The following is a 27649-nucleotide window of genomic DNA, read 5'->3' as shown; positions in this document are numbered from 1 at the left end:
GGCAAGGTAGAGTGAAGGATAAGACTGTATTTACCAGGGAAACTGCTAGGCTCATCTGGGGCTGTGTGTGTATATGTATGGTGTGGAGACGGCACAGGCAGGAAATGATGCCAGTACAAATCCAATGTTAGTCATTATAGAATGAGGAGAGGCAGAGGAACCAGACTGCCGGGGCCTTCCGGCTTATGCCTGTTGGCCGTGTATGATTAATCAACAGCACTCTCTTTCACTCTCAAATGTCCCCGTTTAATACAGGCCAAGCTACCCCCCTAGTCTTCAAGGCCCAGATGGCCTGCTCCCATGCTCCCCAGACTTGCCCAATACTGCCTTCTGCTCCATGTGATGTGGTTTAAGCCTGCCACGAGCAGGATGTTCCTACACATTTTAAGGTGTAGTCTTGAGGAACTTCTGAGACAACGGACTTCCTAATGCATTAATATTACTGTGGCCTGTTGTGTGTCTTTGGGTGGATCATTTGTTTACTGAAGTTCTCATTCCCCCTGATGGAGGTGAGGCAATAGTTTACCGTTCAGGTCTCTGTTAAAACTCGACTGTTGGTACTGGTTAGCGTTTCGCAAATAAACCACAGAAACCCACCTTACGACTGCATCTTACCTGGGGTATATCTGGCGTCAGAATTTCCCCATCCTCCACCTATACGAAGGGGAGAATTATCCCACGTAGACAAGGGTGGCTTCTGACCAGTCAGTCCCGGAGGTGGGCGAGACGGAGCAGTAATGTTTTTAGGTGGCAAAGGGACCTTCCACAGCTCATGAGCCAGAGAGGTGTTTGTAACTGAACCAGGAGACCATGTCAATTTGGAATCACTATTTCTGGCTACTCAAAGGGGGGGGAAAAAATGGAGAGGGGAGGAATAATGTTTAAGAAAGGAGGAAATTTAAATAATGACATCCATTCTCCCACAAAAAGCAAATCTAACAAAGAAACTATTAAAACCCCAAATCAACTAAACTGCCAAAAAAGAAAATCAGTCCAAAGGAAACTGCTTTCCATCCCTCCAAACACTCAAGCCATTGATCTGTTATTAACAGCTGTAAGACCTATGAAATTCTTAGGCCAGTGTCCAAAACTGCACTCGAAGTGAAATGGAAAACAATCTGAATTGCTCTAAAATAGCAATTGTAAACTTCTTAATAACCGTAATTGAGTAACTCACGAAAGTCAGATAGGCCATTTAAGTGAATTTTAGAACTCTGTTGTTTACTCAAGGAAAAAAGGACTGCAAAAGAGCCCCAACTCGGGAGCTGCCAAAGGAGATCTTCATGGGGTGCCTGCCTCTCTGTGCTGAGCACTGGCTGCCAGGCACCTGGCATGTGCTGTCTGTGGTCCTGACACAGTCTACTGAGGACAGAGTGGGTAAGTAATTTGCCTATAAGTGTAATGTAGAGCCAGGATTCAAAACTAAGCCTGTATGGCAAAAAAAAAAAAAAAAAAAAAAAAAAAAAAAAAGAAAGAAAAAGGGAAGGAGGAAGAAAGGAAAGGAAGGAAGAAAGAAAAAGAAAAAGACAGCAGGCCCAGTTCCTGACACACATTGCCTCACAGCAATGGAGACATGAGTGGGTATGCAGGGACCAGGTACACAGTAAACCACATCAACTATCATACTAAAAGCATGAGGGGACAGCAAGGAGTGGAACAATTCCTGTCTTCCATCACTATCAACTCTTTTTCTTACTTCACTTACAAAGTGTGTGTGCATTAGGTCAGTACTACTCAGGGTATGGCCAGAAGACCACCACAACACAGTTTCATACAAATCTGCTGCAGGATGAGTCCAGATATTCAGAGTGCGCATGTGTAGACAGACAGCAACCTGACATTCCTGTAACTCTCAAGTGTGCCATCATTTTCCTAGCAATTCAGAATTCATGTTTACCGTATTTTACAAAAGTATCAGTCTATGAGGATTGGCATTTTTTTTTTTTTTTTTTAAAGATCCTCTGCTGCAGATAGTCTGAGAACTAGTTTGGATTAAATTACATTTAATTACAGAGCTGCTGTGGCTCTGAGATGAGATGAGAGCTGTTCAGTGAAAACTGATTTTAGTAGATGACTGCTGGGTACAGTAAGTTTAAAAAGGAGTAAGGGATGTTAAAAATAATTTCCCAGGCTCACAAACAGAATCTCCTAATTCCCTGAGAAGACTGGACGAAAGAAGAGGGCATTAAAACAACAGCCGCAGCTCTGGCTGTGACCAACTCCCCCTTCTTGAGCGAAGGCAAGGCCCACCTGAAGTGCTTTGTGCTGTACTGCTGAGGGGAACGTTGTAGTTGGAGGCACGAATGGATGACCAGGCACTAGTTGAAGGCAGCGTGGTGTTCAAGGATGAGGATGACCCTGTGTGGGGGAAGAGTCCAATCAGCCACCAGAGCAAGGGACGTGGAGGTTCAGAAAAAGCAAAAGCTTCCAGAGAAATCAAACCGTAACAGTATGCCACAAGAAAGGAAACAGGTCCACTCAGGGTAAGATGGTACCCGAGACATCTTCCTTCTTGCCTTCAGAAGAGCATGCTGAGCAAGCTCGCCAATTCTCTCTGCCTTGGCTCAGCACAGGCATTTTCCCTCTGATTTTGTCCTCACTGGCTGTGAGGATGCGCTCTAGCAATGGGGCCCAGCCACCAAGACAGCATTCGGCTCTGCTTCCCAGCACTGGGTCTAAAAGGAGGTTCAAGTCTTGGTGCTCCTAACTCGTCCCTGAGCTCCAGTGACTTCTTACTGGCTATCCTGCTCTCTAAGGCACCCGGTCACAGACACTACCAGTGAACAGGCCCTTCAGCCTTCTCCATTACGCAATATATTCAGGCTCCCAAACCTGGTGTGGCTTCCCATTTGCCGGCCCTTCAGTCTTCTCCATTACGCGATATATTCAGGCTCCTAAACCTGGTGTGGCTTTCCATTTTCAAAACCCCATCAACCACTACTCTAGTTGAGCTCTAGACCCGACCACCATCTGGCTTACTACACCAGTTCCCTGACTTGTCTCCCAACCCAATCCACTCTGCTCACCACAGCCAGATTACCCCATCTTAAAGATTCTTCCACTCAAAGCCTTCGATGTTCTATTTCCTTTAACATCAAATTCAAACTCTACTGACTTTCAGAGCCATCGGATTCTTCCACTAACTCCCACGCTGTGAGAATTTACGCTTGGCTTAGTATCCCCATGGGGGCAGAGCCGTCCGTGAAACCCAGCCATTTCACAATGCTGAGGACTCTTCTCTGCTGGCGCAGAGACACTTGTCACCTCTGTAAATTACACGTCTAACGCAACATGGTGGCTGCTTCACATGTGCTTTATAAACCGTTTAAAGGTATAGATGGTATTTTAAAAAGAAAATACTTTTTAATATTTAAAAAATTCATTTCATTAACACTCTTCTGGTACAAAATAATGGATGAAACACATCTAAATGCCTTGAGGTGAAAAGTAACCCCGTGGCAGGTAATAGGATTTTATTTGCTAACCAATTAAAAAGCACATCTGGATTGCAGGGATCCTTAAATTGGTCTTATTCTTACTCTCTGAAAGACAGCCTAATTTGCTCTTCCAGATGAAAGTCCTTCAATATTCAGAGTATATAAGCATATATAATAATATAACGTCTTTTACAAGAAACACCCATTTTTTAAATTACCATAATCTTGTAACTCAGTATAAAGTTAGTAACAACCTTCATTTGCTGTTTTTTCATTCCTTTAATACAACTGCTGGAAAGCAAAGGTTTGCTGGTCCTTTGTGTTAACTTATTAAATTAATATACATATTTGCCATACTAAGGGATGATAAAATCCTCAGCATTTAAAAAGTAGCCAAATTAAAGAGCCACCTACGGGAACAGACAGAATTCTGTCTGCCATTCTTCTTCTTCATTTTCTTTCTTTTTTAAAGAGACAGGGTCCCACAACTATGTTGCCCAGGCTTGCCTCAAGCTCCTGGGCTCAAGTGATCCTCCTGCCTCAGTCGCCCAGAGTAGCTGGGTACTACATGAGCCATTCTTAAACTGTGTTAAGTGTCACTCAGAAATTGATTTGCACCCCCTACGTACCACTGTTCCTGTCCCTGAGGTGGTCAACTTCCCGCACAGTATTAATTGAAAGATTGTTTATGACACTGCCAGGAGTGACGTAAGGGTCAGTTTCAGGGTCAATGTTTGGATAACCTTTCCATGGCTCACCAGGACGAAATTCTGGAAATGGAAATTTAGAATTAGTTCAAAGCTTAATCATCATTTTAAAATCCATTAATAAATATCCAAAACCTTTATTCCTAAATCCTATGCAACTCTCAAATACTTTCCAATTTATACTAACACTCTAAGAGGACGGTTCAGTTAATACAATTAGTATTATAGAAGCTATTCTTTACAAATTACTCGCAAGTTTTTACAACTGAAATCATCTTGCTGAATGTGAATATACACACCCACACACCCACACATAATATATACACATACATACGTGTGTGTGTGTGTTAAAAAATCATATATATGTATGTATGTTTGAGACAGGGTCTTTCTCTATCACCCAGGTTGGAGTGTAGTGGTGCAATCGCAGCTCACTGCAGCTTTGAACTCCTGGATTCAAGTGATCTCCCACCTCAGCCTCCCAAAGTGCTGGGATTACAGGCATAAGCCACTGTGCCTGGCTGTGATTCGTGTTTTTTTTTTTTTGAGACAGAGTCTCGCTCTGTTGCCCAGGCTGGAGTGCAGTGGCATGATCTTGGCTCATTGCGAGCTCCGCCTCCTGTGTTCACGCCACTCTCCTGCCTCAGCCTCCCGAGTAGCTGGGACTACGGGCACACACCGCCACACCTGACTAATTTCTTTTTGTATTTTTAGTAGAGATGGGGTTTCACCGTGTTAGCCAGGATGGTCTTGATCTCCTGGGAACTCGTTACCTGCCCACCTCAGCCTCCCAAAGTGCTGGGATTACAGGCGTGAGCCACCGTACCCGCCAGATTCATGTTTATTTTTAAACAGTAACATTTAAAAGTGCTTTAAGCTTTAAGACAAATCACAAAGCTACTGCAACTCAGGTAGGAGAAAGCAGGCCATAAAAGCACTTCTGGTAACTCCTATGTATGAATGAAAATACTGCAAGTTACTCCCTGACACAACTTACGAGAAACAGTGAATTAAAGTTTTTATTGTTGTTTGTTGTCTTGCTCTGTTGCCCAGGCCGGAGTGCAGTGGCGCAATTTCGGCTCACTGCAAGCTCCGCCTCCCGGGTTCACGCCATTCTCCTGCCTCAGCCTCCTGTAGCTGGGACTACAGGCGCCCGCCACCATGCCTGGCTAATTTTTTGTAGTTTTAGTAGGGACGGGGTTTCACCATGTTAGCCAGCATGGTCTCGATCTCCTGACCTCGTGATCTGCCCACCTCGGCCTCCCAAAGTGCTGGGATTACTGGCATGTGCCACTGCGCCCAGCCTGAAGTTTTTAATATAATTCTTCATGCTGGTCAATGGGACTCACTTCTACCTCTGCTGCTTGAGCATAAAGGCATAGGTAACAGGCTGACACACTCCCTTGCCCAAGACTTCATACTTAACTTTTCCTCTATCACTTCTACATTCCTTCTCATCTGCACAGGTCAGTCTAAGCACGCCGATCTGGGCTACATCAGTAGTAAGTCCAGATGTAACAAAACCTTAATGGAAACAGTCTCATGAAAGAAAGTGTTAGAAAAAATTTTACCTGGTGGCCAATTAACACTGCTAGAGCCATTAGGCGATTTGGCACGTGGCCAGCCATCTCCTATTGAACCTGGAGGACTGGCTGGTGAAGTACTGCTGTTCATAAAGTCATAGGGAACAAATGGAGACTCTTCCAGCCTGAAACCACTTGAAATAGCACCTAACAAGGGAAGAATAATAGACAAATGTGAGCAAAATACACACAGATTTATTTCTTACAGCTTTTCAAATGTAACATGAACACTTTCCATTAGATCTGTGGGCTCTAGGCTGTGTTCTCTAGAGTAACTCTCTTATATTGAGATTCTAACATCGCATTTGAAGAATGTCTGAAAATGACAACTGTGAATTTCATTTTAAGTTTATGAGATGCATAAACATCATTAAGTGACCAGAATATGAGTACAAACTTATTTCCAAATCATTAAAACACTTGTATGGTGGAGGGCTATGATAGCTCAGGGGTTCTTTTTAGGCAATAAAAATGTTTAAAAATGGATTGTGGTGACGGCTACACAACACCATGAATATACTAAAAGACACTGAATTATAAGTAAATTATATCTCAATAAACTGTTAAAAAAGAAAGGATGGGGCCAGGCACGGTGGCTCATGCCTGTAATCCCAGCACTTTGGGAGGCCGAGGTGGGCAGATCACGAGGTCAAGAGATCGAGACCAACCTGGCCAACATGGTGAAACCCTGTCTCTACTAAAAATACAAAAATTAGCTGGGCATGGTGGCACGCACCTGTAGTCCCAGCTACAGCTACTCGGGAGGCTGAGGCAGGAGAATCGCTTGAACCCGGGAGGCGGAGGTTGCAGTGAGCTGAGATCATGCCACTGCACTCTAGCCTGGGAAGAGGGCAAGACTCCGTCTCCAAAAAATAAGAAAAGAAAAGAATGACACCAGAAGGAGTAAATTTGGAAGGGAAAACCAAGTCTCCTCCATTCATGTTGAATTTGAGGTGGATGCAAATAGAAACCTCACTTGCAACTCCAGCCGGCTCCCACTATGAACATCTATAACACACAGCCAGGCCCTGCATGACACTCCAGCCCCACTCTTTCCTCTGACTTCAAGTCACAGTGTGCCAGCATCCACACGGGTAACTCAGGGATGATGGAGCTGGTCCCTGACACGGCCTCGCACTTCTCGCTGGTGGGCACTGTCCTATCCCTGACTCAGTGCGTCTCCACTGTTTCCATTTCCCCTCTGGCTCTGGCATCCTCAATCTTGTCACTCTGATCTGTGTGAACTATGCATCTGTTCTATAAGCGGAATTAAAGCCACTTGGGAGTGAAATGGGACATAAATGAAGTAATGGCTGTACAGGATACATGAGGAAAGCATAACTGCCACATTTCAAGTGATTAATTCTTACACCTGAGATGATAAATGTAATTATATATTTTTTTCTAGTAAGAACAATTTCCACTTATGAAAACTTCATTTAATCTAAGAGAAACAGATGATATAACGAGGCAGCAAGGGTGCAATTTTATTTCATTAATCAACACAAGGGGAACATCAGCAAAATGAAATGTAAAACCTGCGTGATAGGTTCAGTTTAAGCAAATGGAGCTAAATGTACAGTGGAGAATATTTGTCTTAGAGGTAGGGCATCTGATGAGATAGTGATGAAGGCAGTAATGGCAATGATGGCTATGATCTGCTGACCACTGATGTGTCTAACCCTGTTCCGGCACCTAAGTGCCTGAGATGCATCGTCTCATTCATCCTCAAAACATCCCAAGAGGGCCACCATAAAAAAGAATGCAATCATGTCTTTTGCAGCAACATGGATGGAGCTGGGAGCCATTACCATATGTGAACTAAAGAGAAAATCAAATATTGTATGTTCTCACTTTTAAGTAGGAGCTAACCAATGTATACCCAAAGATGGAAATTATTAATAGGCTCTTGGGACTCCACAAGTGGGGAGGGTGGCAAGGGTTGAAAAACTACTTATCGGGTAAAATGTTCACTATTTGGGCAATGGGCTTACTGGAAGCCCAATCTCCACCAGTATGCAATATATCTCTACCAGTATGCAATATACCTGTATAAAAACATCAACATGAACCCCCTGAATCTAAAATAAAACTAGGCAGGGCATGGTGGCTCACGCCTATAATCCCAGCACTTTGGGAGGCTGAGGCAGGTGGATCACTTGAGCTCAGGAATTTGAGACCAGCCTGGGCAACATGGCAAAACTCCATCTCTAATAAAAATACAAAAAACTAGCCAGGCGTGGCGGTGCTTGCCTGTAATCCCAGCTGCTCGGGAGGCTGAGGTGGGGGGGTCACCTGAGTCCGGGATGTCAAGGCTGCAGTGACCTGAGATTGGCAGATGAGGGACCTCAAGTTCAGAAAGGTTAAGTTACTTGCCAAGTAGCTAATTGCACTCACGTGTCACTTAACAGGGCTACATTTGGAGAAACTAGGCAATTTCATTTTTGCGTGAGTATCAGAGTGCCCTTACACAAACCTAGACAGTAGAGCCCACTACACAGCAAAGCCCTATGGCCTAGCCTACTGCTCCTAGGCTACAAACCTACAGTGTGTTACTGTACTGAGTAATGTAGGCAACTGTAACGGAAGGGTGTATCTAAACATAGCTAAACAGGAAAGGTACAATAAAACAAGGTATTACAAGCTCAATGGACCCACTATTGAATACATGGCCCATTGTTTACTGAAACATTGCCATTAAGTGGTGCATGACTGGAATAACAGAGTCAATTAGTAGCAGAGCTAGGTCTCAAACCTAGGATTCATATTTATTTTGCCATTTCCCCATTGTCTCAACTCCCTGTTCTCACTCTTCAGGTCAGAAAAATTCCGGGCTGGGCCTGGTGGCTCACGCCTATAATCTCCAGCACTTTGGCAGGCTGAGGCGGGCAGATCACCTGAGTTCAGGAATTCGAGACCAGCCTGGCCAACATGGTGAAACCCCGTCTCTACTAAAATTACAAAAATTAGCCAGGTGTGGTGACACACACCTGTAATCCCAGCTATACTCAGGAGGCTGAGGCACGAGAACCACTTGAATCCCGGAGACAAGGGTTGCAGTGAGCAGAGATTGCATCACTGCACTCCAGCCTGGGTGACCGAGTGAGACTCTGTCTCAAAAAAAAAAAAAAAAAAAAAAAAAAAATCCCAAAGTGACATTCCCCTGAATGGCAAACAAACTTAGAATCAAAGGTCTGTTTGGTTTATGGTCTAGTGGTTCCTTCTATTACACGACAATTTTAATTTCTGAAAATCATTAGTCCAATGTGTACAATCTAGAAATCTGACCCTATAGTTAATACACTTTCAAAGTAAAATTCAATAGAAAAAAAAGGAATGTCGCAAAAATATCATTTTACTAGCAATCATACATTTGAGGCTGCTTAAGCTAGAATCACCAAACCCTATCAATTCCACTTCCTCCACAGCTCCTGGATAATGACTATACTAGATCTACTCCAACTCTCCACACTGCACCCAGAGGCATCATTCGAAAGTGCAAATCTGATCATGTCATCTCCTGGCTTAGTACTCTCCAACATACAAAAGACAATGTTCAAATTCTTCAACAGTTTATAAGGCTCTTAAAATTCTAGCCCCGCTCCACCTCTCATGGTTTCCCCTGCCTTCACCTCTGCCTGCCTGACTTCTGTTTATCTTTCATATCTCAGCTTCAGAGATCACAGGCCTTCTAGAAGCCTTGCCCAACTGCCTCCAACCAAGGCTAAAATAAAATATCTCCTTCTATACATGTCACCAAATCCGTCTGGGTGCTGAGGTGAAGGGATTTTATAAACTGCCTGAAAGTCACAGAATCTTAGGCCCATAGAGTATCTGAGACATCCAGTTTAACCCTTCTGTAATGCAGAACTTCCTAGTCAAATGTCCTTGCCTCCACTCCCCTTAACAAATCAGACTTTTCTTACTATAGGTGTGCAGCGAAGGGTTAGCATGGCAGACTGGATTGCACATTCCAAAGTGTGCCAGGACTGTCGCTTGTTCAGCTCCTGTGCTTCTCCAAGCCCATGGACTATTCTGCCAGCTAAGAGTGCCTCCGCATGCCTTACACCTAGGCCACTCTAATGATATGATTTACGGCGAACACCTATTCTTTTCTGCCTGAGACTCGGGTCCGTCCTGTATTTGTCTGACCTCTGAGGGGTCTGTCTGGAGAGGGCTGGAGACTGACTAGCTGATCAGTTATGCAAGTGTTTCAGGCTTAAACTGCTGAATGAAATAATGAGTTAAGTGAGTTACCAAGCTTTTCTGCTTTTAATTTCTGAAACTCTCTTGCAGTGCACTCCCTCTCATGTCCACTGACCTTTCTCTCTCTTACCTAGACTACTTTAAGTCTTAACTGCTTCTAGGCACCCATCATTTTCATGTTTAAAATCATTCATGGCACAAAAGTTTTCCATGATTTGCACCACACCTACTATTCCATCTTCATCAACCTCTTTTCTGTCATTTGCACCTTCACCCCCAGATATGCCGAGATACAGAATTCACCAGGCAGTCCTCTTTGAACCCTGCATGCACTATTCTTTCTTGGTTGCTCTTCCTGTTTGTTTGGTAAACTTACTCTTCTCAAGGTAAGTCTTTTTCACCTTTCTAGACCCACCACACCTGCAGTTATTCCTGACTCAATGCTCCTAAGGAACTTGGTATTATTAAACTATTATAAATATTAACTTTGATATTACCTATTACATTGCACTAAAGCTGCTGACATACTTTCGTTCACAATGAACAATTCCAGGGCAAGTAATTTTACATACATACATACATTCAACTGTAAGCATGTATGTACATTGTGTCTATGTATTCCAGGCTAACATAGCCTTGGAAAGCAGAAGATACTCGATTAATATTTGCTGGGTGAATGGATAATACTAAATAAGATGAAAATGGCATTTCTAAAGAAAATTTAATTGCTGAAAAGACAATACTGTTAAATCCATATGACTTACACATAGCAATAAGCTATATAAAGAAAATGTGTCCATATATAAGGAATTGGTAGAAATAAAATTATGGGCCAGGTGCAGTAGTTCACGTCTGTAATCGCAGCACTTTGGGAGACCAAGGCGGATGGATCACCTGCGGTCAGGAGTTTGAGACCAGCCTGGCCAGCATGATGAAAGCCTGTCTCTACTAAAAATAAAAAAATTAGCTGGGCATGGTGGCTCAGGCCTGTAATCCCAGCTACTCGGGAGGCTGAGGTAGGAGAACTGCTTGAACCCAGGAGCAGAGTTTTCAGTGAGCTGAGATCATGCCACTGCATTCCAGCCTGGGTGACGGAATGGGACCCTGGTAGAAGTTTTAAATGTCCTACTAAGAACATATCAAATTAAATCCAGTAAATGTTAATAAGTGTAATAATATAAGAATAAAATCACTTAGAAAAATTTAAAAAGCCAAAGGGAAAATAATTTTTAAAAATGTATCATCTGATCCCTCCTTTATAAAACAGAGTAGAGGTAAATTTTGCTTTTCATCTGAAAGTCTCTTATTGTAACTAAGACTTAATAATAACTTTTTTTAAATGAGGAAAAGTTCTAAGATAATTTGGCTTTGAAAACACATTTAAAATAAAATAAAGGCCTAAATCTAGTAAGCTGCAGGTGTGTGTTTTTTTTTTGGTAAGATGTATCCTTTGTACCATGTTTGCTGGAGTTTTGATCCAAAGATGTGTTCACAGAAATGCTGTCCACTGTCGTCCACTTCCTTAGTCTTGACTGTGGCTCTTTAATACTGTTCATATCCATATTTACATTCAAGTTTGAGTTCAAGCCTGAAAAATTAAAAAACAAAACAAAACCTTAGAAAATACAGCACATTTTCTTTCTAGTAGCACAACTTCTATTTCCTAGAAAAACATGTAACTAATGTTTTCAAATCATATAACTGTTAATACTATAATTTAGTTATATGTAGAAAATATTTCTCCATAAAATTTTGATGATTTTAAAACTCCTTGGCAAAATAAGAGGGAGAAAAGTTTTAAGGAAGCCAGATGTGTAAGTTTACTTGGAATAAAATGTATCTGTTTAGCTATTTCCCAAGTGTACCTATGCATGAAGATCTGTGGTCACTTTCAGTTGCTATCTTTTGCTTGCAAATTCTAAAGTAAAAATGTCCTGTACTAACAATTACACCTAGGCGGGGGACAGATATATCTTAAGGCACAATTTACTTGACCTTTGCTGATGAGGCCCCTCAGACTTGGATATTCTCTTGGAACAAGAATGGAAATTTCAACCTTAGATACAGTGGTTAGAAAACAATTAAGCTAGTTTTTCTTAAAAGAGTAATCTAGGGACTATTAATATTAGAATCACCTAAAATGCTTGTTTAAAAATGAAGACTTTCCAGTGGGAGCCAGAATCTTTGTTTCACAAATTCCCAAGAGGTTCTTATTCTAAAGTTCCAAATTAACTTGTTTTAAATTCTCTGGTCTGATGAGTCCATGTGATGTTAAGGTCTGTCAAACCTGAAAACTTTAAAAATACAAATTCTCTAATACCATGCGTATTTTTGCAGAGAGCAATTAAATTTGCTACTCTTCGACCTATCAATCAGATCAGGAGTTGACAATTTTTTTCTGCAGAGGTTCAGCCGGTATCTCAGGCTCTGTGGGCCACATGGTCCTGGTGTCTCCATGCAACTCTGCTGGTGCAGCACGAAAGCAGCCACAGACCCCAGGTTAGAGAAAATGTGGCTGTGTCCAACAAAACCTTACAACAGCAGGCAGTGGGGCCATAGCCTGTTGCCCAACTTAGATAACTGTATTGGTATTTGCATGGGCTAAGCAGACTTTCTTAATCAAGAAGTATCCCTCACTGAGAAGCCAGCCAGGGCAGGAAATCCTATGCTTAGAACTTATGTGGCCAATTTATATGTCAAGTGTGTAGTCAAACAGGAAGAGCCAGCTCCCTTCACTGGTGAGACAGAAACTTCTCCCTGTACTTGGGTATCATTCTTTTACTACTAACTGTTGTCTCTGACATCACCTGGCCACCAAATGGCTTCTTCCGTATTCACCCACAGTAGTAACTGACAAGGGAACTGTTTTTGGAAATGCACAGAGATCACTAACAATCCTAAGGACTCAAAGTGCAGTTTATGTCCCAGGTGAGAGTCTGTGGTAATACCAGGGTGAGCCAAACCAGTTCAGTCACAGAGTGAGGCAGCAGCCGGGGCAACAGCATGCCCCGGCCTCTGCCCACAGCCCAGAACACACTAGTTAACTGATGGTCTTCAAACACTCTGGCTAACAACCAGCAAAGCTGGTTTACAAGAAACCACTGTATGGAAAAAGAGAGAGAAAAAAAGCAAAAGGAACAGGGCATGAACAATCAATGGTCAAAATATAATCAAGGGCACAAGAAAAAAAAGAGACCTAGGAAAGAAAAAACATATAAGCTCAAAATCTCCACCCAGGAATAAAAGCCTGGAGATAACAGAGAAAAAAAGGAGAGGGTGGGGGTGGGGAGTTGCATGTATAAGAAAGGCAATCTCCTTTCTTACCTCCATTTTTAAATTTATATCAGTAATCATTTATACATACTTAGACAGTAGTTAAAACTTCAAGTTCTGAGAGCTAGCAAATGTGACTGTGATCATCCCCAGCTGTTTCACCTAAACAGCACTGCTCAAAAATTCTCTGGTGTACTGTTTCTAATAAGAACATCAGCCTTCCCACCCTTAATATCCTACTTAAGATTAAGACAGCTAGTCCTTTAAAAAGTGAAATGTTTCCTTTATTCTAATGCACTTTAAACGAGTGTGGAGCTTTTGAAATAGTGTGATTTTGAAGGCTGGGCACGGTGGCTCATGCCTGTAATCCCAGCACTTTCAGAGGCCAAGGCAGGCAGATAACCCGAGGTCAGGAGTTCCAGACCCGCCCGGCCAACATGGTGAAACCCCAACTCTACTAAAAATACAAAAATTAGCTGGGCATGGTGGTGCGCGCCTGTAATCCCAGCTACTCGGAAGGCTGAGGTGCGAGAATCGCTTGAACCCGGGAGGCAGAGGTTGCAGTGAGCCAAGATCTCACCACTGCACTCCACTCTGGGTGACAGAGCAAGACTCTGCCCTAAAAAAAAAAAAAAAAAAAAAAACTGTGATTTTCTTGAGGAGAGAGAACTTCCCTGAACGTGGAGCAGGTTAAAACTAGGAGAGGGGATGGCAACTCTCTGAGAGGGAAGAGCTAAGAGATCAATGTAGCTTTCACGAAGGAACAGAGCTGTAAGGGTACGTGTGAAGGAGGCAGGCCTGTGATACCTAAGCATCAGTCCAATACTTGGGCCAAGGAGAAACCCACCTATAGGGAAGTTGCTGAAAGCATTTATTGGTGATGGCCCTTTTTGCAGCTCAGGTGTAGTGTGGGGCATGACATTGTCAAGGAAAGACTTCATGGCTGGCTGATGGAGTGGCTGCTGCTGAGATGGTGGAGTCTGCTGCTTCACCAACAGGTTTGGATCAAGTTGACGAGATTGTTGCATCATTTGCTGCTGCACGCTAAGAGGTCGACCCTTAAAACAATGAAATGATTGGAAAAAATTACTGGGGGAAAAAGTCTTTACAGAAAACTACATATTCCTCTTCATTTTTGAATTCACTTTCGTCTCAGCAGAAAGGTGAATCATCACTGTATAATGTTCACATAACTCATGGGCAACCAGCAGACTTAATGAACAACATACTGCATTACATCTTAATAAGACTGTTTTAAGAAAGACATTTCTGAATCTCTTGCTAGAATGGAGATAAGGAGAATTTATTAACACAAAGACAGCATCGCGAGTTGGAGGGCAGGCTCTACCTGCTGGTCTTGCTGTGGCCGGTTCCCAGAAGGCACGCTTCTCTGACTCTGCGCCCTTTGCTGCTGCGCTAACAATCGCTAGAGGAAAGATGGCGAAAAGGTTGTTACTATCACACCATTACAAAGTTGTGTGCTTCCAAATGATGACAGCAGATGGACCTACAGAGGCACGACGTGATCTAGCCAATGCCAACATGTCTAGCATTATCTAGTACGATCTCTTCCTTGGACTCTCTGGTTTCTAGTCACTGCTGAAATTCAGTCTTTAGTTCAATCTAAACTTTCACTTCAACAGAGAAACTTTTCCTAATCATCCTACTCCCACTAGCACCCCAGACTTGGCTGAGGCCTCCTCTCACAGCATTCTGCACTTCTTCAAAACATTCTTCACAAATGTTCACGATCTGTCTCCCCCGATACACTGTAAGCTCCATGAGGACTATGACTATGCCTGTTTTGTTTAGTGCACTATGTCCTGCACAAGAGTCTAGTGTTTGGCATACAGTAGATGCTCCATAAATGTGTACTAAGAAAGACTATGACTCTGCTTACCTGTAACTGGGAGATCTGAGAAAGCTGGTTTAGCTGGGATAGCTGGTTCAGCATGGCTACCTGTTGAGGGCCAAAGAGTGGATTCAGGCCACCGTTGTTTGGTGCATACTTCAGCAATGAAACTGGAACCTTAGGATCACAATGGTAAGTTAATGATCTTGATAAAATAACTCACACTAACTACATGTACTGTGTGTTTTAAGTTGTCAATAGAGCAGTTAAATTTGTGGACTATTCATTGGGGGTTATAGTCGTTGTCTCTGAGTTACTAACTGACCATTCACTTACACTTTTTCATGGGTTAAGTAAAAGATGACAGAGATGCATCTTAAACTAGCCACTTTTACTTTGCTTTTGTCCTACTCTCAAGAATGTTTTATAGAAGAAAATGGTAAATTTTGGATTTAAATTATCCCTGACTTATCCTTCCTACAACCTTTTGTAATAGTTAATTCAGAACTAGCTGAATCTCAAAGATGCCAATAAATATGATAATGCTTAGTTAGCCATTTTATTCAAATACAAAATCATGCAAGATCCTTTTTGCAGGTAAACAGGAGAATGTAAGGAAAGCTTATTTACCTGAGGGGAGAGTAATGGAGGAGGCACTTGAGCACGGAGATTAGGCTGAGATGAACTAAGAGGTTGTGCTGGAGGCTGCTGCATGCCCCGGGGTTGTGCTGCTGTGTTTCCAACACCAAACATACTGGGATTGCCATTCTATAAAAACAAACAGCAACAAGTAACAGTGGGATTCTTTAGGGACAAACATCTCATTGCCACACTGTACTATGATTTAAACACAGTAACTATATGTAAGAGAGATCTTATTACTAATACAAATCATTCAACTGAGAGCCTAAAATACACATCTGGACTTACCTGTCTAACAGAATTCAAGTTTTGCATACCCAGCCCTGCTATGGAGCCAAGGGCCTGGTTAGGTAGTGCACTATTTGAAGGGGGAAGCTTCATGCTTTGACTGGACATAAACTGCATGTTTTGGGATTCATCTGCTACAATGCCATCCTGATTGGACAGACAGAAAGATGTGCAACACCAGCCAAGCAAACAAGTGGAAGGGAGAAATCATTGCAGGAACAGAAGAGAAGTCACATGACATTCCAGCATCAACAGGAAACAGGTAGAAAACAGAAGAGATCAGATTAGTGTTAATTCTAGAGCACACAAAAAGAGCCAAACATATTTCATGGGATTAAGAAGAAAAATATAAATGCAACCTCTATGCTAAAAAGACAGTGAACTTCAAAATCCAGTAATAAGATTTGGTACTGGATTGTAACACTTTATATTATATAAAAGGTTTTAAAATATTAGTGTGAAAATTATGCTAGTAAGCGTACTGGTTTATCAAGTCAGAGGTAAAAGTAAAAAACCTTACCTTATCAAAATAAGGACTGCGCTCCATGGAAGACTCTTTGGAAATCTGAGGCCGAGAACCAGGGCCTTTCCCGACCGTTCGATTGTAATCACCAATATTTAGGCTATGTTTATCTATCTCCATTCGTTTGTCTTGTAACATTCCTAATAAACGCAGGAGACTATGTTATCAAACAGGAAGACAACCCAATTGGTTTCAGATAAATTTACAACAAAAGCAAAACACTCACTTTCCAAACTGAAATGACTTCAGCCAAGACAAGGGTATGTGAAAAACACACTTGCATTTCATAAATTTTGCATTCCTCACAAGTGAAGTCGCAATTAGGAGATACTGTTATTTTACTGAAATAATTAACTTGAAATAGACTAGTAAACAGAAGGTGGCTGGCTGGTAACCTCACTTTTTTTTTTCTTTTTTTTTTTTTAGACAGTCTCGCTTTGTAGCCCAGGCTGGAGTGCAGTGGTGGGATCTTGGCTCACTGCAACCTCCACCTCCTAGATTCAAGCGATTCTCATGCCTCAGCCTCTCGAGTACCTGGGATTACAGGAGTGTACCACCATACCTGGCTAATTTTTGTATTATTAGTAGAGACGTAGGTTTCTCCATGTTGGCCAGGCTGGTCTTGAACTGCTGACCTCAAGTGATCCGGCCGCCTCAGCCTCCCAAAGTGCTAGGATTACAGGTTATGAGCCACCAGGCCCAGCCTCGTTTTAAAAAGACTCTTAAGCTACATAAATTAAGGCACCTTTAGCCATCTCTAATCTGCTGAGTTTTATAATACAGGTAAGTTTCCATTGACAAGTAATAAAAACAATCAGCACCCACTGTGATTAACCACCATTTAATAAATGTTTGGTTTACGTCAGTCGCCATTATAAGTGCTTTTTCATTTTTTTTTTGAGAAGGGGTCTCGCTCTATAGCCCAGGCTAGAGTGCAGTGGCGTGCTCTTGGCTCACTGGAACATCTGCCTCCCGGGTTCAAGTGATCCTCCTGCCTCAGCCTCCTGAGCAGCTGGGATTACAGGCACCCACCACCACGCCCAGCTAATTTTTTTATTTTCAGTAGAGACAGGGTTTCACCATGTTGGCCAGGGTGGTCTCAAACTCCTGACCTCAGGTGATCTGCCTGCCTTGGTCTCCCAAAGTGCTGGATTTACAGGCGTGAGTCACCGCACCCGGCCTATGAATGCTTTATGTGTACTAATTTAATGCTTGTAACTCTACTGTTATCGCCCTTTTAGCAGATGAGGAAACTGGACACCAGACAGGGTGACATCTTCCCCTCTCTTAGGCTTTGCTCTGTCTGCTCCTCTCCTCATTCTGACTGCTCTGCAATAAAAAATGATCTTCTCTCGTGGAAACTTTTTTCCTGCAAAATCTTTGCTGGATATAGCCAGCTCCAGCCCAAAAGCTACTCCTATTTCAACAAATCTTTTAAAAGTGGACAACGCTCTCTACCACCCATTCTCACCATCTGCCCATTCTGGTTTCTCTTCCTCTATCCATGCTGAGCTCATCTCGGGTGCTTCTTCAATGCTGGGATACTCTGCGGCTGACAAAGTAGACTCAGGGTCTCAGTCTTTTGACTCTCTCTGTAAACTTGCTTTCCTTAGACTTCATTCACTATCAAGGTATCAGCAGTCACTCCCATTCAAGTGATGCCCATATAATAAACCTGTAGCTTAGACTTCACAACTGAGCTCAGTCCCACATTTTTACCTGCCTGCTAAGCACATCCACTTCGATGTCCCATTGTCTTTTTTTTTTTTGAGACACTGTCTGGCTCTGTTGCCCAGGCTGAAGTGTAGTGGCGCAATCTTGGCTCACTGCAGCCTGTGCCTCCCCGGCCCAAGCAATCCTCTCACCTCAGCCTCCTGAGTAGCTGGGTCTAGAGGCATGTACCACCACGCCCAGCTAATTTTTGTATTTTTTTGTAGAGACAAGGCTTCACCAAGTTGCCCGAGCGGTCTCCAACTCCTGACCTCAAGTAATCTGTCCACCTCAGCCTCCTGAAGTGCTGGGATCACAGTCATGAGCCACTGTGCCCGGCCTCATTGTCACTGTTAACACAGGTTTTCATCTCCCTATTCCTCATTCTCGATGTTTTCTCAATCCTCAAATCTCATCCATCATTTCTTTGCAACTGCTGTTCTTTGAGATGTCTGCCACCACCATAATACTTACCTTTACTACTCTCATTCCAGGTAAGTGGAAAAGGAAAACATTTTAACAGAAAGAAAACAATTCTTAAAGTAGCTAAGAAGTACTGTTCCAGTCATGAATCTGGTATCTAAAAAAATCCACCTTTCACACTTGTTTAAGAGCCCTCTCTTGAATGTCAATAATCCTTACCACAGCTCTCTCCTCTGTTCTCTCTCCCTGTTAAGATGTCATAATTCACTGATAACACCCAAGCCAGCCATTGTGAACTCTTTCCCCCACTCTCTTCATCTAATCCCGTAACCAATTCCAACCAGTTCTCCGAAGTTTCTCTCCAAGCTGTTCCTTCTTGATAATTCACATTATTTTTGCCTATACAAATATCTTTTGAAATAGTAGCGGCTGAGCACGGTGGCTCACGCTTGTAATCTCAGTGCTTTGGGAGGCCGAGGCAGGCAGGAGTTTGTGACCAGTCTGGCTAACATGGTGAAACCCTGTCTCTACTAAAAATACAAAAAATTAGCTGGGCGTGGAGGCAGGACAATCGCTTGAACCCGGGAGGCAGAGGTTGCAGTGAGCCGAGATTGCGCCTCTGCACTCCAGCCCGAGTGAGACTCCACCTCAAAAAAAAAAAAGAAAGAGAGTAGTGTGTTACATTTTTTCCACATACCATTCTCCAACACTTTTGCATCCCTTTAAAAAGAAACTCAAATGTGGCAATCTCCCTTCAGTCCACCAGTCCTCTAGTAAGGTCCATTAGTTACCAATGACTACCCCCGAGCCCCACTGTCTAATCCATTCTCTGACAACCAGTTTTCTCTTTTCAAAACTCTGTACTCACTTGGCGTCTGAAAAATTATTCTACTCTAACTTGTCCCACTTCTGCTTAGGATCACTCCCCTAAATACCATTATTCCCCAGGACTGTCTTCGGTCCATTATCCTCCAACTCTCTCTAGTCAAATTATTCCTATAGCTTACACTATCATCCACATCTAATTAATTACACTTCATATCTCCAGCCCCATCTATTCTGGGCTTCACATCCAGATTTTCGACTGTTTACTGGACCAGATGGTTTTCAGAGCACCTTCAAACTCAGTATCTATCAAGCCTGCTATTCCTGTATTTCTTAACTCAAATAATGACCATTTATTGATTTATTGTCTTTCAGCTCCAAATTCACCCTTTTTGACTGCTCTATGAAAATATATCTGGACCCTTTACATTTTTTTCCTCAGCCAGCTGGTACTGAGGCTTTGTCAGAAGAGGGAGCTCGAGGGACAAGGCAAGAGGAAGGGTGTTGCTTCCTGGGCCAGCATGTGCACTTGGTAGGCATGGGCAGCCCTTGCAGCTTCCCCACTGCCTGGTGGGTCAGCAGCACTCAGTGGGAGCTTCTCCCAGCATTCCCCTCCCTCTCACATCACAGTTGTGCTGCAGTGTCTCCGGTGAGCTACCTCTCCATGAATGCCTTTTCCCAGCACCCTAGAGGGCAGATTTCCCACAAGTTCCACCAGCACGACATCATAGCAACTTCTGTGCCATTCAGTGAGGCATGAAGGAGGCAGAAACTTGTCCTAACAGGAGAAGGTTCACATTCTGGACACAGATTTTTCTTGCCTGTAAAGCTTCTGTTATCCACAGCATCACAGGATGCCTTCTCCACTATTGTGGCACTCTTCACAGCCATCATGTCTTACTGAGGAGCTCATGTCACAGCAGAGGAAATACAGGACTGTGTTCATGCCCATGGAATTAACTGGTCTTACCATATATGCCATTGCCTGAAAGTAGCTAACCAAATTAACAGGCTTACTAAAGAATCAGTTACAAAGCAAGTTGGGAGACACCATCCTAAAAAGGTGGGCATCTGCCTTAGGAGGATGCGGTATGTCTCTCCATAATTTGTAGGTCGTGAGAATCAAAAGGTGAAAGTGTGAGTGGCTTCTCTCACAATTATACCTAATGAGCCACTTACAGAACACTCACTTTCTGTTCTGACAACTGCTGATTTAGAGAACTTAGTCCTTGAGAGAGAAAACGCTTCCAACAAAAACCACAACAATGGCTCCACTGCCCTGGAAGATGAAGACTGCTACAGGGACATTTTGCACTCCTTGAGATGTGAAGTCGCAGGCAAACAAACAAACAAAAACTAGTCTACTGGCTGGGGTAACTGATGTGATTACAAAATGAAGGCAGTGAAGACTGTCTGGAACCCAGGGGATTCTCTGGGATGCTTCTTAGTATTTCCATACCCAGTAGTGAAGGCCAATGAAAAACGATGGCAACCACAAAAGGCAAGGACAACTGCGGGCTCAGATCCTTTGGGAATGAAGGTTTGGGTTACTTAACTCCACCAGCTAAAGAACCAAGAGCAGCTGAGGCTCAGCCTGAAAGTGAGTTAAGTACAGAATAGGCAGTGAAGGGAGGAAGGCACAGATACCAATGATGGCTTACGAGCAATTACAGAAATAACAATGGTAGTAGATTTGCATATTTTCTATTGTTTGTCATATGGATGTGTTAATTTGTATAGGCCAAGCATTTTTTTTTCCTGTTTTTACCTTATTCACAAGTTATTACATGCTAGGTTTTATAACTCAGTCTTTAGGTAACAAACTGTGACTGAATTTCTGGGGTGATTATATAGCCAGTGATGAATACAATGACCCTTGGGGCTGTTCATCTCCTCAGTTTAGAGAGAGGATGAACACTTCTTCACTTGCAAGAAAGAAAGCTGTATCTTGTTAAGCAGAAATGCAGAGTTGCGTTGCCATTGTACTGGACAAATGTGTGTAGAAGAGTACATATGGAAGGTAAGTAGTCAAAGGGTTGGGATGAACTGTGCGGATTACTGACTTATTTCCTCTAGCTCCAATTTCACCCTTTTTGATTGTTCTGTGAAAAAAAATGAACTTAGGCCCTTTATAGGTTTTTTTCCTTCGCCAGCTAGCACTGACATTTTGTAAGTAGAAGGTGCAAGAGGAGAGGTTTGGTTTCCTAGTTCTGTTCTGCTGTCTCCTGCAGCACAGCAGCTTTGCCAGCAACAAGGCACCTACAATGCTCACCTCGCCAGTGGTTGGCAGCATCTACCAGCATGCCCTCTGGTAGCTCCGTAGCGAGTGCCTCCCATGAGACACCTCTCCTGTGCCCTGCCTTCACTGGTATCTTAGAGGGTGGATTTCCTGCACTCCTACTGGCATGGCACCATAGTGAGAGGAAGGGGGCTCTTTCTTGGGCATGCTACATCAGTCCTCACTGAGTTACTTCCCCTTGTATCTGCTACTGCTACTCCAATTCCTTGTTAAAGTCTTGTATATTACATTTTTCCTGTTAGCAAATTACTGCATAGTTTCTCCTGACTGGACTCAGATTAACACACCACCATCTACTAAACCGTCCAGGTAAGTTTCCATCACACTCTCTCCCTCATCCTGCCTAACAAATTGGTTCAAACTGGTTATCAATTTTTGCTGATTCCAAGTCCTATGTCTCCATGGAATTAGATTATTTGCATCTACTGTCTTGGTTTGGAGCTTTGAAATAATTACTGGCTACTGCAACAAGTACCTACTGGTTTTGCTATCTTTAGTATCTTTTCTCTATCTCCTGCTGCCAATGTTTTCTATCCTATTTTCAACACCAAGATGATTTTTCTAAAACATAAATCCAAACCATGTCATTCCCCTGCTTCACTTTAATCCCATATTTTAAGAATAAAGTTCAAATTCCCAAGCTCCTCATGACTCAGCACCTACCTTGTTTTCTAGCAACTTTATCCAGGTGACCTTTCACTACCACCACCACGGCTGCCCCCACCAAAACTGTTTTTCTTGACTCATTCTATGGAGTGACTTGCCATTCCTCCAGTATGGTTTCAAGAGTCTGTCACACATCTAGGCCCTTCTACATGCTGTTCCCTAATCAGGAAGACTATACCCTCCAATCTGAGTAACTCCCTCTTGGCAGGATTATGTGTAAAGTAATCAGACTAATATCACCACTGATCTGCACAGTGGTCCTGCACTTCCAAGGCACATGCACTCATTTAACCACAGCATGTGTATGTCTACTGGAGAGCACAGCCTCCCCCGTCCTGATCTACATCAGGGCTCTTTCAGTAGAATCATGTCATGGATGTGCGTGTCCCTCAATGAGGAATATAAACAGGTTTAATTTTCTCTTACCTCCAGAAAGGTCCATCTTATTGCTTTGTACATTTTCCTCTGGTGAGTCTCTCTGAAGAAAGAAAATGCAGCATGTTAGCAGACCTTAATTTATCAATGAAAACAAATAAAAAATGAAGAATTTTACTGTGTTTCATTATCTGTGAAATTCAAGTGGATCATAAAGCTTCATTTTTCACCGCCTAATGTAATTTTTAAAATGTTTTAAAATAAGACATGTGATTGAAGTTTTTAGCTAAAACCATAAAAATGAAGGTTTGGAGGCTGATTTTACTCTAACATTAAGCACATTCCTAAGGACTCGAAGATGAAAAATAATTCTTAAAAAGAGTTACATCGAGATAAATCATGGACCACCATTAAAAGAGGAAGGAGCTGCTAAGAAAACATACTTACCGAAAAACTGATATTTGAAAACTGTTTAACAAATGGATTTATCCACGCTTCTTCTTGTTTGTTTCCACCTTTCATCATTCCCTTTGTAAAATAAAAGAGTAGAAAAGATGCCATGGCCATCTCTGTTTATCTGGGTATAGTGACGGATTAATAAAACTTAAGACAATCCCCAATTCTCATTTTTAGCCAATAATTTCTCCTCCAATCAACTCTTATCAGAGTTGTTAATAATTAAAAATCAACTTATTTGATTTTCAACTTCCTTTGCTCCAGTCCTCTGGTATAGCTGTAATGTACAGAGAAATCTCTAAAGGCAAGCAGTCAGAAGGAAAAGACGGAAGCAAAAGGCCTCGATGACCCACAATATGAAAACAGGGCCTCTGAGTAATGGAGAACTGTAAGATTAGTTATAATTTAGATTTCTGGAATTCTCACTCCAAACCAAAGTAAAAAAATAGTGACTAGGTTCTCAGGTTAGTCCAAAGAAGCCAACTTAACCCGTAATTTAATTATGCTATGTGCATCCTACTGAAAAAACACCATGTGTTTTCCACAAGAAAAAGTATTTTAAAATTTCAATTTGTGTTGACAAGGACACAACATCTCTAGCGGAAGTTGAACCTGGGATTCCTCCTGCTTAGGGCTGGCTCTCTGTGGCTGGTTGGGGTATGGGTGGTACGGAAACTCCATTGAGACATGCATGAGTTAAGAGGATGGAGGGTCTGTGATTAGCAGTCTGGTAGACAAGGAGGCTGGAAGCCATAGAGACCTATGTCTCCATTATGGTCTCACTGGACCATTCTCACTCTGTTGCCTTCATTACCCTTTCCCATTGCTACTGTCCATTCCTTCTGACTGTGGAACAGAACACAGCTTCACAACTTCCCCCCAAATGCAGGTCTCTGAAGCAAGCATCTAACTCTCTCCGCAGATTCTGAAGTTGGCTTTGATCCCTTTTCCTTTCACCCCATCCAACCCCATACCTAACTAGTTGCCAAGTTCTTCTGTCCTTTCTATTCTGACTGAAATCCCTCTCAAATTAGTCTCTTCCACTATATATCCATTCTCATTTCCCAACTCAAGCCCTCCTTTCTAGCTTGAATTAACACAGATGCTCCCTGAGAACCCTAACTGTGGTCTCCCCTCTGCACCAATTTATATTTCATACTACCATTGATTAGCTTTCTTTTAAAATTAGTAATTTAAAAATCCCACTGATGTTGTTTTCTACTCAATTTCATTGGTTCCATATTTTACACAAAATAAAGTTCAAATTCCTTGGCATGCTATTGAAGACACTACAATCTGCCTTAACTACAGAGCTAGATCTCTTGTCACTTCTTCCTAAAAATTCTACATTTTAGTTATGTTGGGCTACTATCTTCCTTAACACATCCCATCATCCCAAGCATCTTCCAAATTCAAGCTGACACTTCTATGAAGCTCTCCCAATGCCCCGTACTAGACTGTGAGCTCCCGAAAGGTGAAACTCATATCTTAGTGTATTTGAATCCCCAGCACCAAGCACAGTACCTGGCACACAGCAGAGGCTAAATAAATGTTTGCAGTTGCTTTCTAAAGATATTTACTAGTAGAAACAAAGGAGAAAGAGTAAAAAGGCTACACACCCTTTCCCTTCTCCTTTTTTTGCCACTCAGACCCTGTAAGGAAAGACAAAGTCACAAAACAGCATGGTCCAGTGGGAAGAACACGGGGTTTGGAATTGGAAGACCTAAACTTAAGTCCTTACTCTGTCACTTACTAGTTATTGCAACTTTGGGCAAGTCACCACCTTTTCCAGTCTCAAATTCCTCATCAGTGTCCTATCTTAGAAGGTTGTGAGGATCAAATGACTTATGTAAAATATGTAAAAGCACTTCATAAGCTATATGGCAAGGCAATAGGCAAATTCAGCCAAATGAAAAATTTTAAAAATGAAAATGGCAGGTCCTAGACTTAGAATCCCAGGATTAAAAGTGAGGAACCTTGGCAGATACCAGCTATCCACTGGTATCTGACTTCTAAGGTCCCTCAAAAGGTAATCATTCTCAAGTAGGGTGGGTTAGGATGTTATGTCAGAACCACCTGGGGGACTGGGCACATATTTGAAAATGGTCCCCAGGAGGATCTGACAGCAGCCCCCAGTGCCACCTCTTAAGAACCAGTGCTCTAAATCAGTGCTTCCCAAACCTGGCTCTGCATCAGAGACATTTGGGGAGTTTCTTTAGGATAAGAAACTTGGTCCAATTTCCAAAACTTCAGTAGACCTGAGATACAGGAAGCTGCACTTTTAACAAATGCCATGGGATTTAGATGTACGGCCAGCTTTAGGAATATGATTTGTCTACACATAAAAGCAAAACCAAGCTCAGATCATTCCTAGGGATTTTTGTCACAGGACCTTTTGGGATGGGATAGGGACAAACATGACAGGTGAATAAGGAGGATGGTGACTCTGGGTAAGGGGGACTCCAGGTGAGGAAGTGAAATGGGAGATGAACTGGCAGTGGGATGGAAAGAGTCAACATGGAGATTTGCCCTCCTCTTCATCCTCACCACTGCAGGCACCACCCTAGGATGAGGGGTTGTCCCAGGCAGCACTGGTGGAGGGGGAGGAAGAGAGAAATCCCAAGCTGTAGCAGTGGGGAGAAAGGAAGTTCCTGTGGTCTTATGTTTCTCTAGGTGGCTGCCCATACAAGTGGCTATACCTAAGGTGGGGGCTGCCTGGACTGTACTGACTGCCAGAAATGGGCAGGCGAAAAGTTAATTTTCTGTGGGTAAACTACCTTTGGAATTTAAAGTTTCAAGGGCTTTGCCCTTGAAATGTTTACCTTCGATGACATTTTCTTTGTATATGGTGGCCAATTTAAAGATGAGTTAAGCTCTTGAGATGAATTACTATTCCACATTCCAATCTCTACATCCTCTTCCTCTTCCCAGCCAGTGGGGCGATTTCCAGGCAATGGCATATCATCACCACACCAGCCATCTTGCATAGATTTTGGCCCTGATTGTGGATTTGTGATATAAAGAGAAACATACTTTAATAAAAGAATTCCTTCTGGAGAATAAGCATATATTAAAAATTGGGTAGAGAACCTAAGAAAACACACACACACACACACACACTTATTTCCCTTCCTGCATCTGCACAGAAGGAATGTATGTTTTATACTGAGCTAAACGTTCCATGAAAAATAATATATTCTTATTTAAAAATTTAATAAAACTCCTCCATGCCTTTAACAAATCATAGTTCTTGAACATGGACAATGGTAGCACTCTTGTTTGTACCCACTTAATAATCTGCATAGTGACGCACAGGACAAAGAAGATGAATGAAATTTGAAAGAATTAATTTTTGTATATATTTTTATGGAGAATGGCCAGAGAGTATTCAAAGTCTTAAGCAGAAAGCATCTTATCTTCACATATGGCCCTTGGGATTCCTACAGGGTATCTTGTACACAACCTATGGGATAATGACAATGTTAATTTCAATCTTGGGTCTTTTCTGAACTATGCTACTTGTCTGTAACTTTCAGGGAATCATCTGACAGTTTGAATATGTGTCCTCATGGCTACACTAGTTAGCCTCTCAGGCTGGATGGCATGAAAGTTGCTAGTAGACTCTTCCTAGATAACCTAATTTGGTAAAATATAATTTAGATTTGATGAAGTATATGCAAATTAATAGTTACAGTTCTAAGAAATATGAGAAAAGAGGAAAATTCAGAAAGAGAATAAACCACGTTACAAAATCAAAGAGCAAAATACTGAACATCATCTATCATATTATATGAATATATTATAAATAACATAGAAACCTTATCTAATTATTTAATCATAGTGAGTGACCGCCACTGCTACACAACAGCTACCAGGCATTGTCAATAACTTACCAGATTTGCTTAATGCTTGTGGACCAACAGAGCTGGAGCCCCACGTGGATGTGCTGGATGCCGCAGCAATGGGTTCCCCCCAGCTGGGACCACTGTCTATGGGCTTACCCCATGCTGAAGTACCATTATCCACAGTTGTGGCTGGAGTAGAAGGCTCCCCCCAGGGCTCACCCCAGCCTTTAGAAAGTGTGGGAAAAGAAGTCATCAGCATAGAAGGTAAGGAGGTGCAGTGGAATAAGGGACAATAAAGAAAACTTAGGGACCAAGGATGAAGAACCTCATGTTTATGTACTGAATAATGATACTGGGATAGGCAAAAAGATGGCATCTGTTTTATGTTAAAAAAAGACAAACTATTTCCCATGAATATAACTATAGGGTGAGAATTTTTTTAACTTTTTTCACAATTACCCTCTAGGCCTAGAGCTGATTTTTGCATAGTTATGGAAAACTACTCTCCTTTGAGCATCAATTTAATTCCTGAAAAAGTC

General features: G+C 42.3%; 1 protein-coding gene across 12 annotated transcripts in view; it reads right to left on the bottom strand.

Moving 5' to 3' along the window:
* The window catches only part of TNRC6A (trinucleotide repeat containing adaptor 6A), a 98880-nt gene that overhangs the window by 5284 nt on the left and 65947 nt on the right, over positions 1–27649 (bottom strand). For 6 of the 12 annotated variants that reach the window (XM_054454160.2, XM_063654088.1, XM_063654082.1 and 3 more), the window contains 15 exons: positions 27159–27335; positions 26088–26263; positions 24885–24917; positions 23257–23337; positions 22861–22912; positions 16509–16651; positions 15689–15826; positions 15107–15235; positions 14555–14632; positions 14054–14264; positions 11390–11521; positions 5716–5874; positions 4067–4207; positions 2251–2358; positions 616–837 (listed from right to left, as the gene is read on the bottom strand). In XM_054454160.2, coding sequence (XP_054310135.2) covers positions 616–837; positions 2251–2358; positions 4067–4207; positions 5716–5874; positions 11390–11521; positions 14054–14264; positions 14555–14632; positions 15107–15235; positions 15689–15826; positions 16509–16651; positions 22861–22912; positions 23257–23337; positions 24885–24917; positions 26088–26263; positions 27159–27335 — 1980 coding nt within the window. The remainder of the gene's footprint in view (positions 1–615; positions 838–2250; positions 2359–4066; positions 4208–5715; positions 5875–11389; positions 11522–14053; positions 14265–14554; positions 14633–15106; positions 15236–15688; positions 15827–16508; positions 16652–22860; positions 22913–23256; positions 23338–24884; positions 24918–26087; positions 26264–27158; positions 27336–27649) is intronic. The other 6 variants (XM_054454161.2, XM_063654081.1, XM_054454162.2 and 3 more) reach the window with 4 other exon arrangements.

This window comes from Pongo pygmaeus, chromosome 18 (genome assembly GCF_028885625.2).
Source record: "Pongo pygmaeus isolate AG05252 chromosome 18, NHGRI_mPonPyg2-v2.0_pri, whole genome shotgun sequence".
Lineage (NCBI taxonomy): Eukaryota > Metazoa > Chordata > Mammalia > Primates > Hominidae > Pongo > Pongo pygmaeus.
Note: the sequence above shows the minus strand (reverse complement) of the source record. Positions and strands in the feature narration are given on the sequence as shown.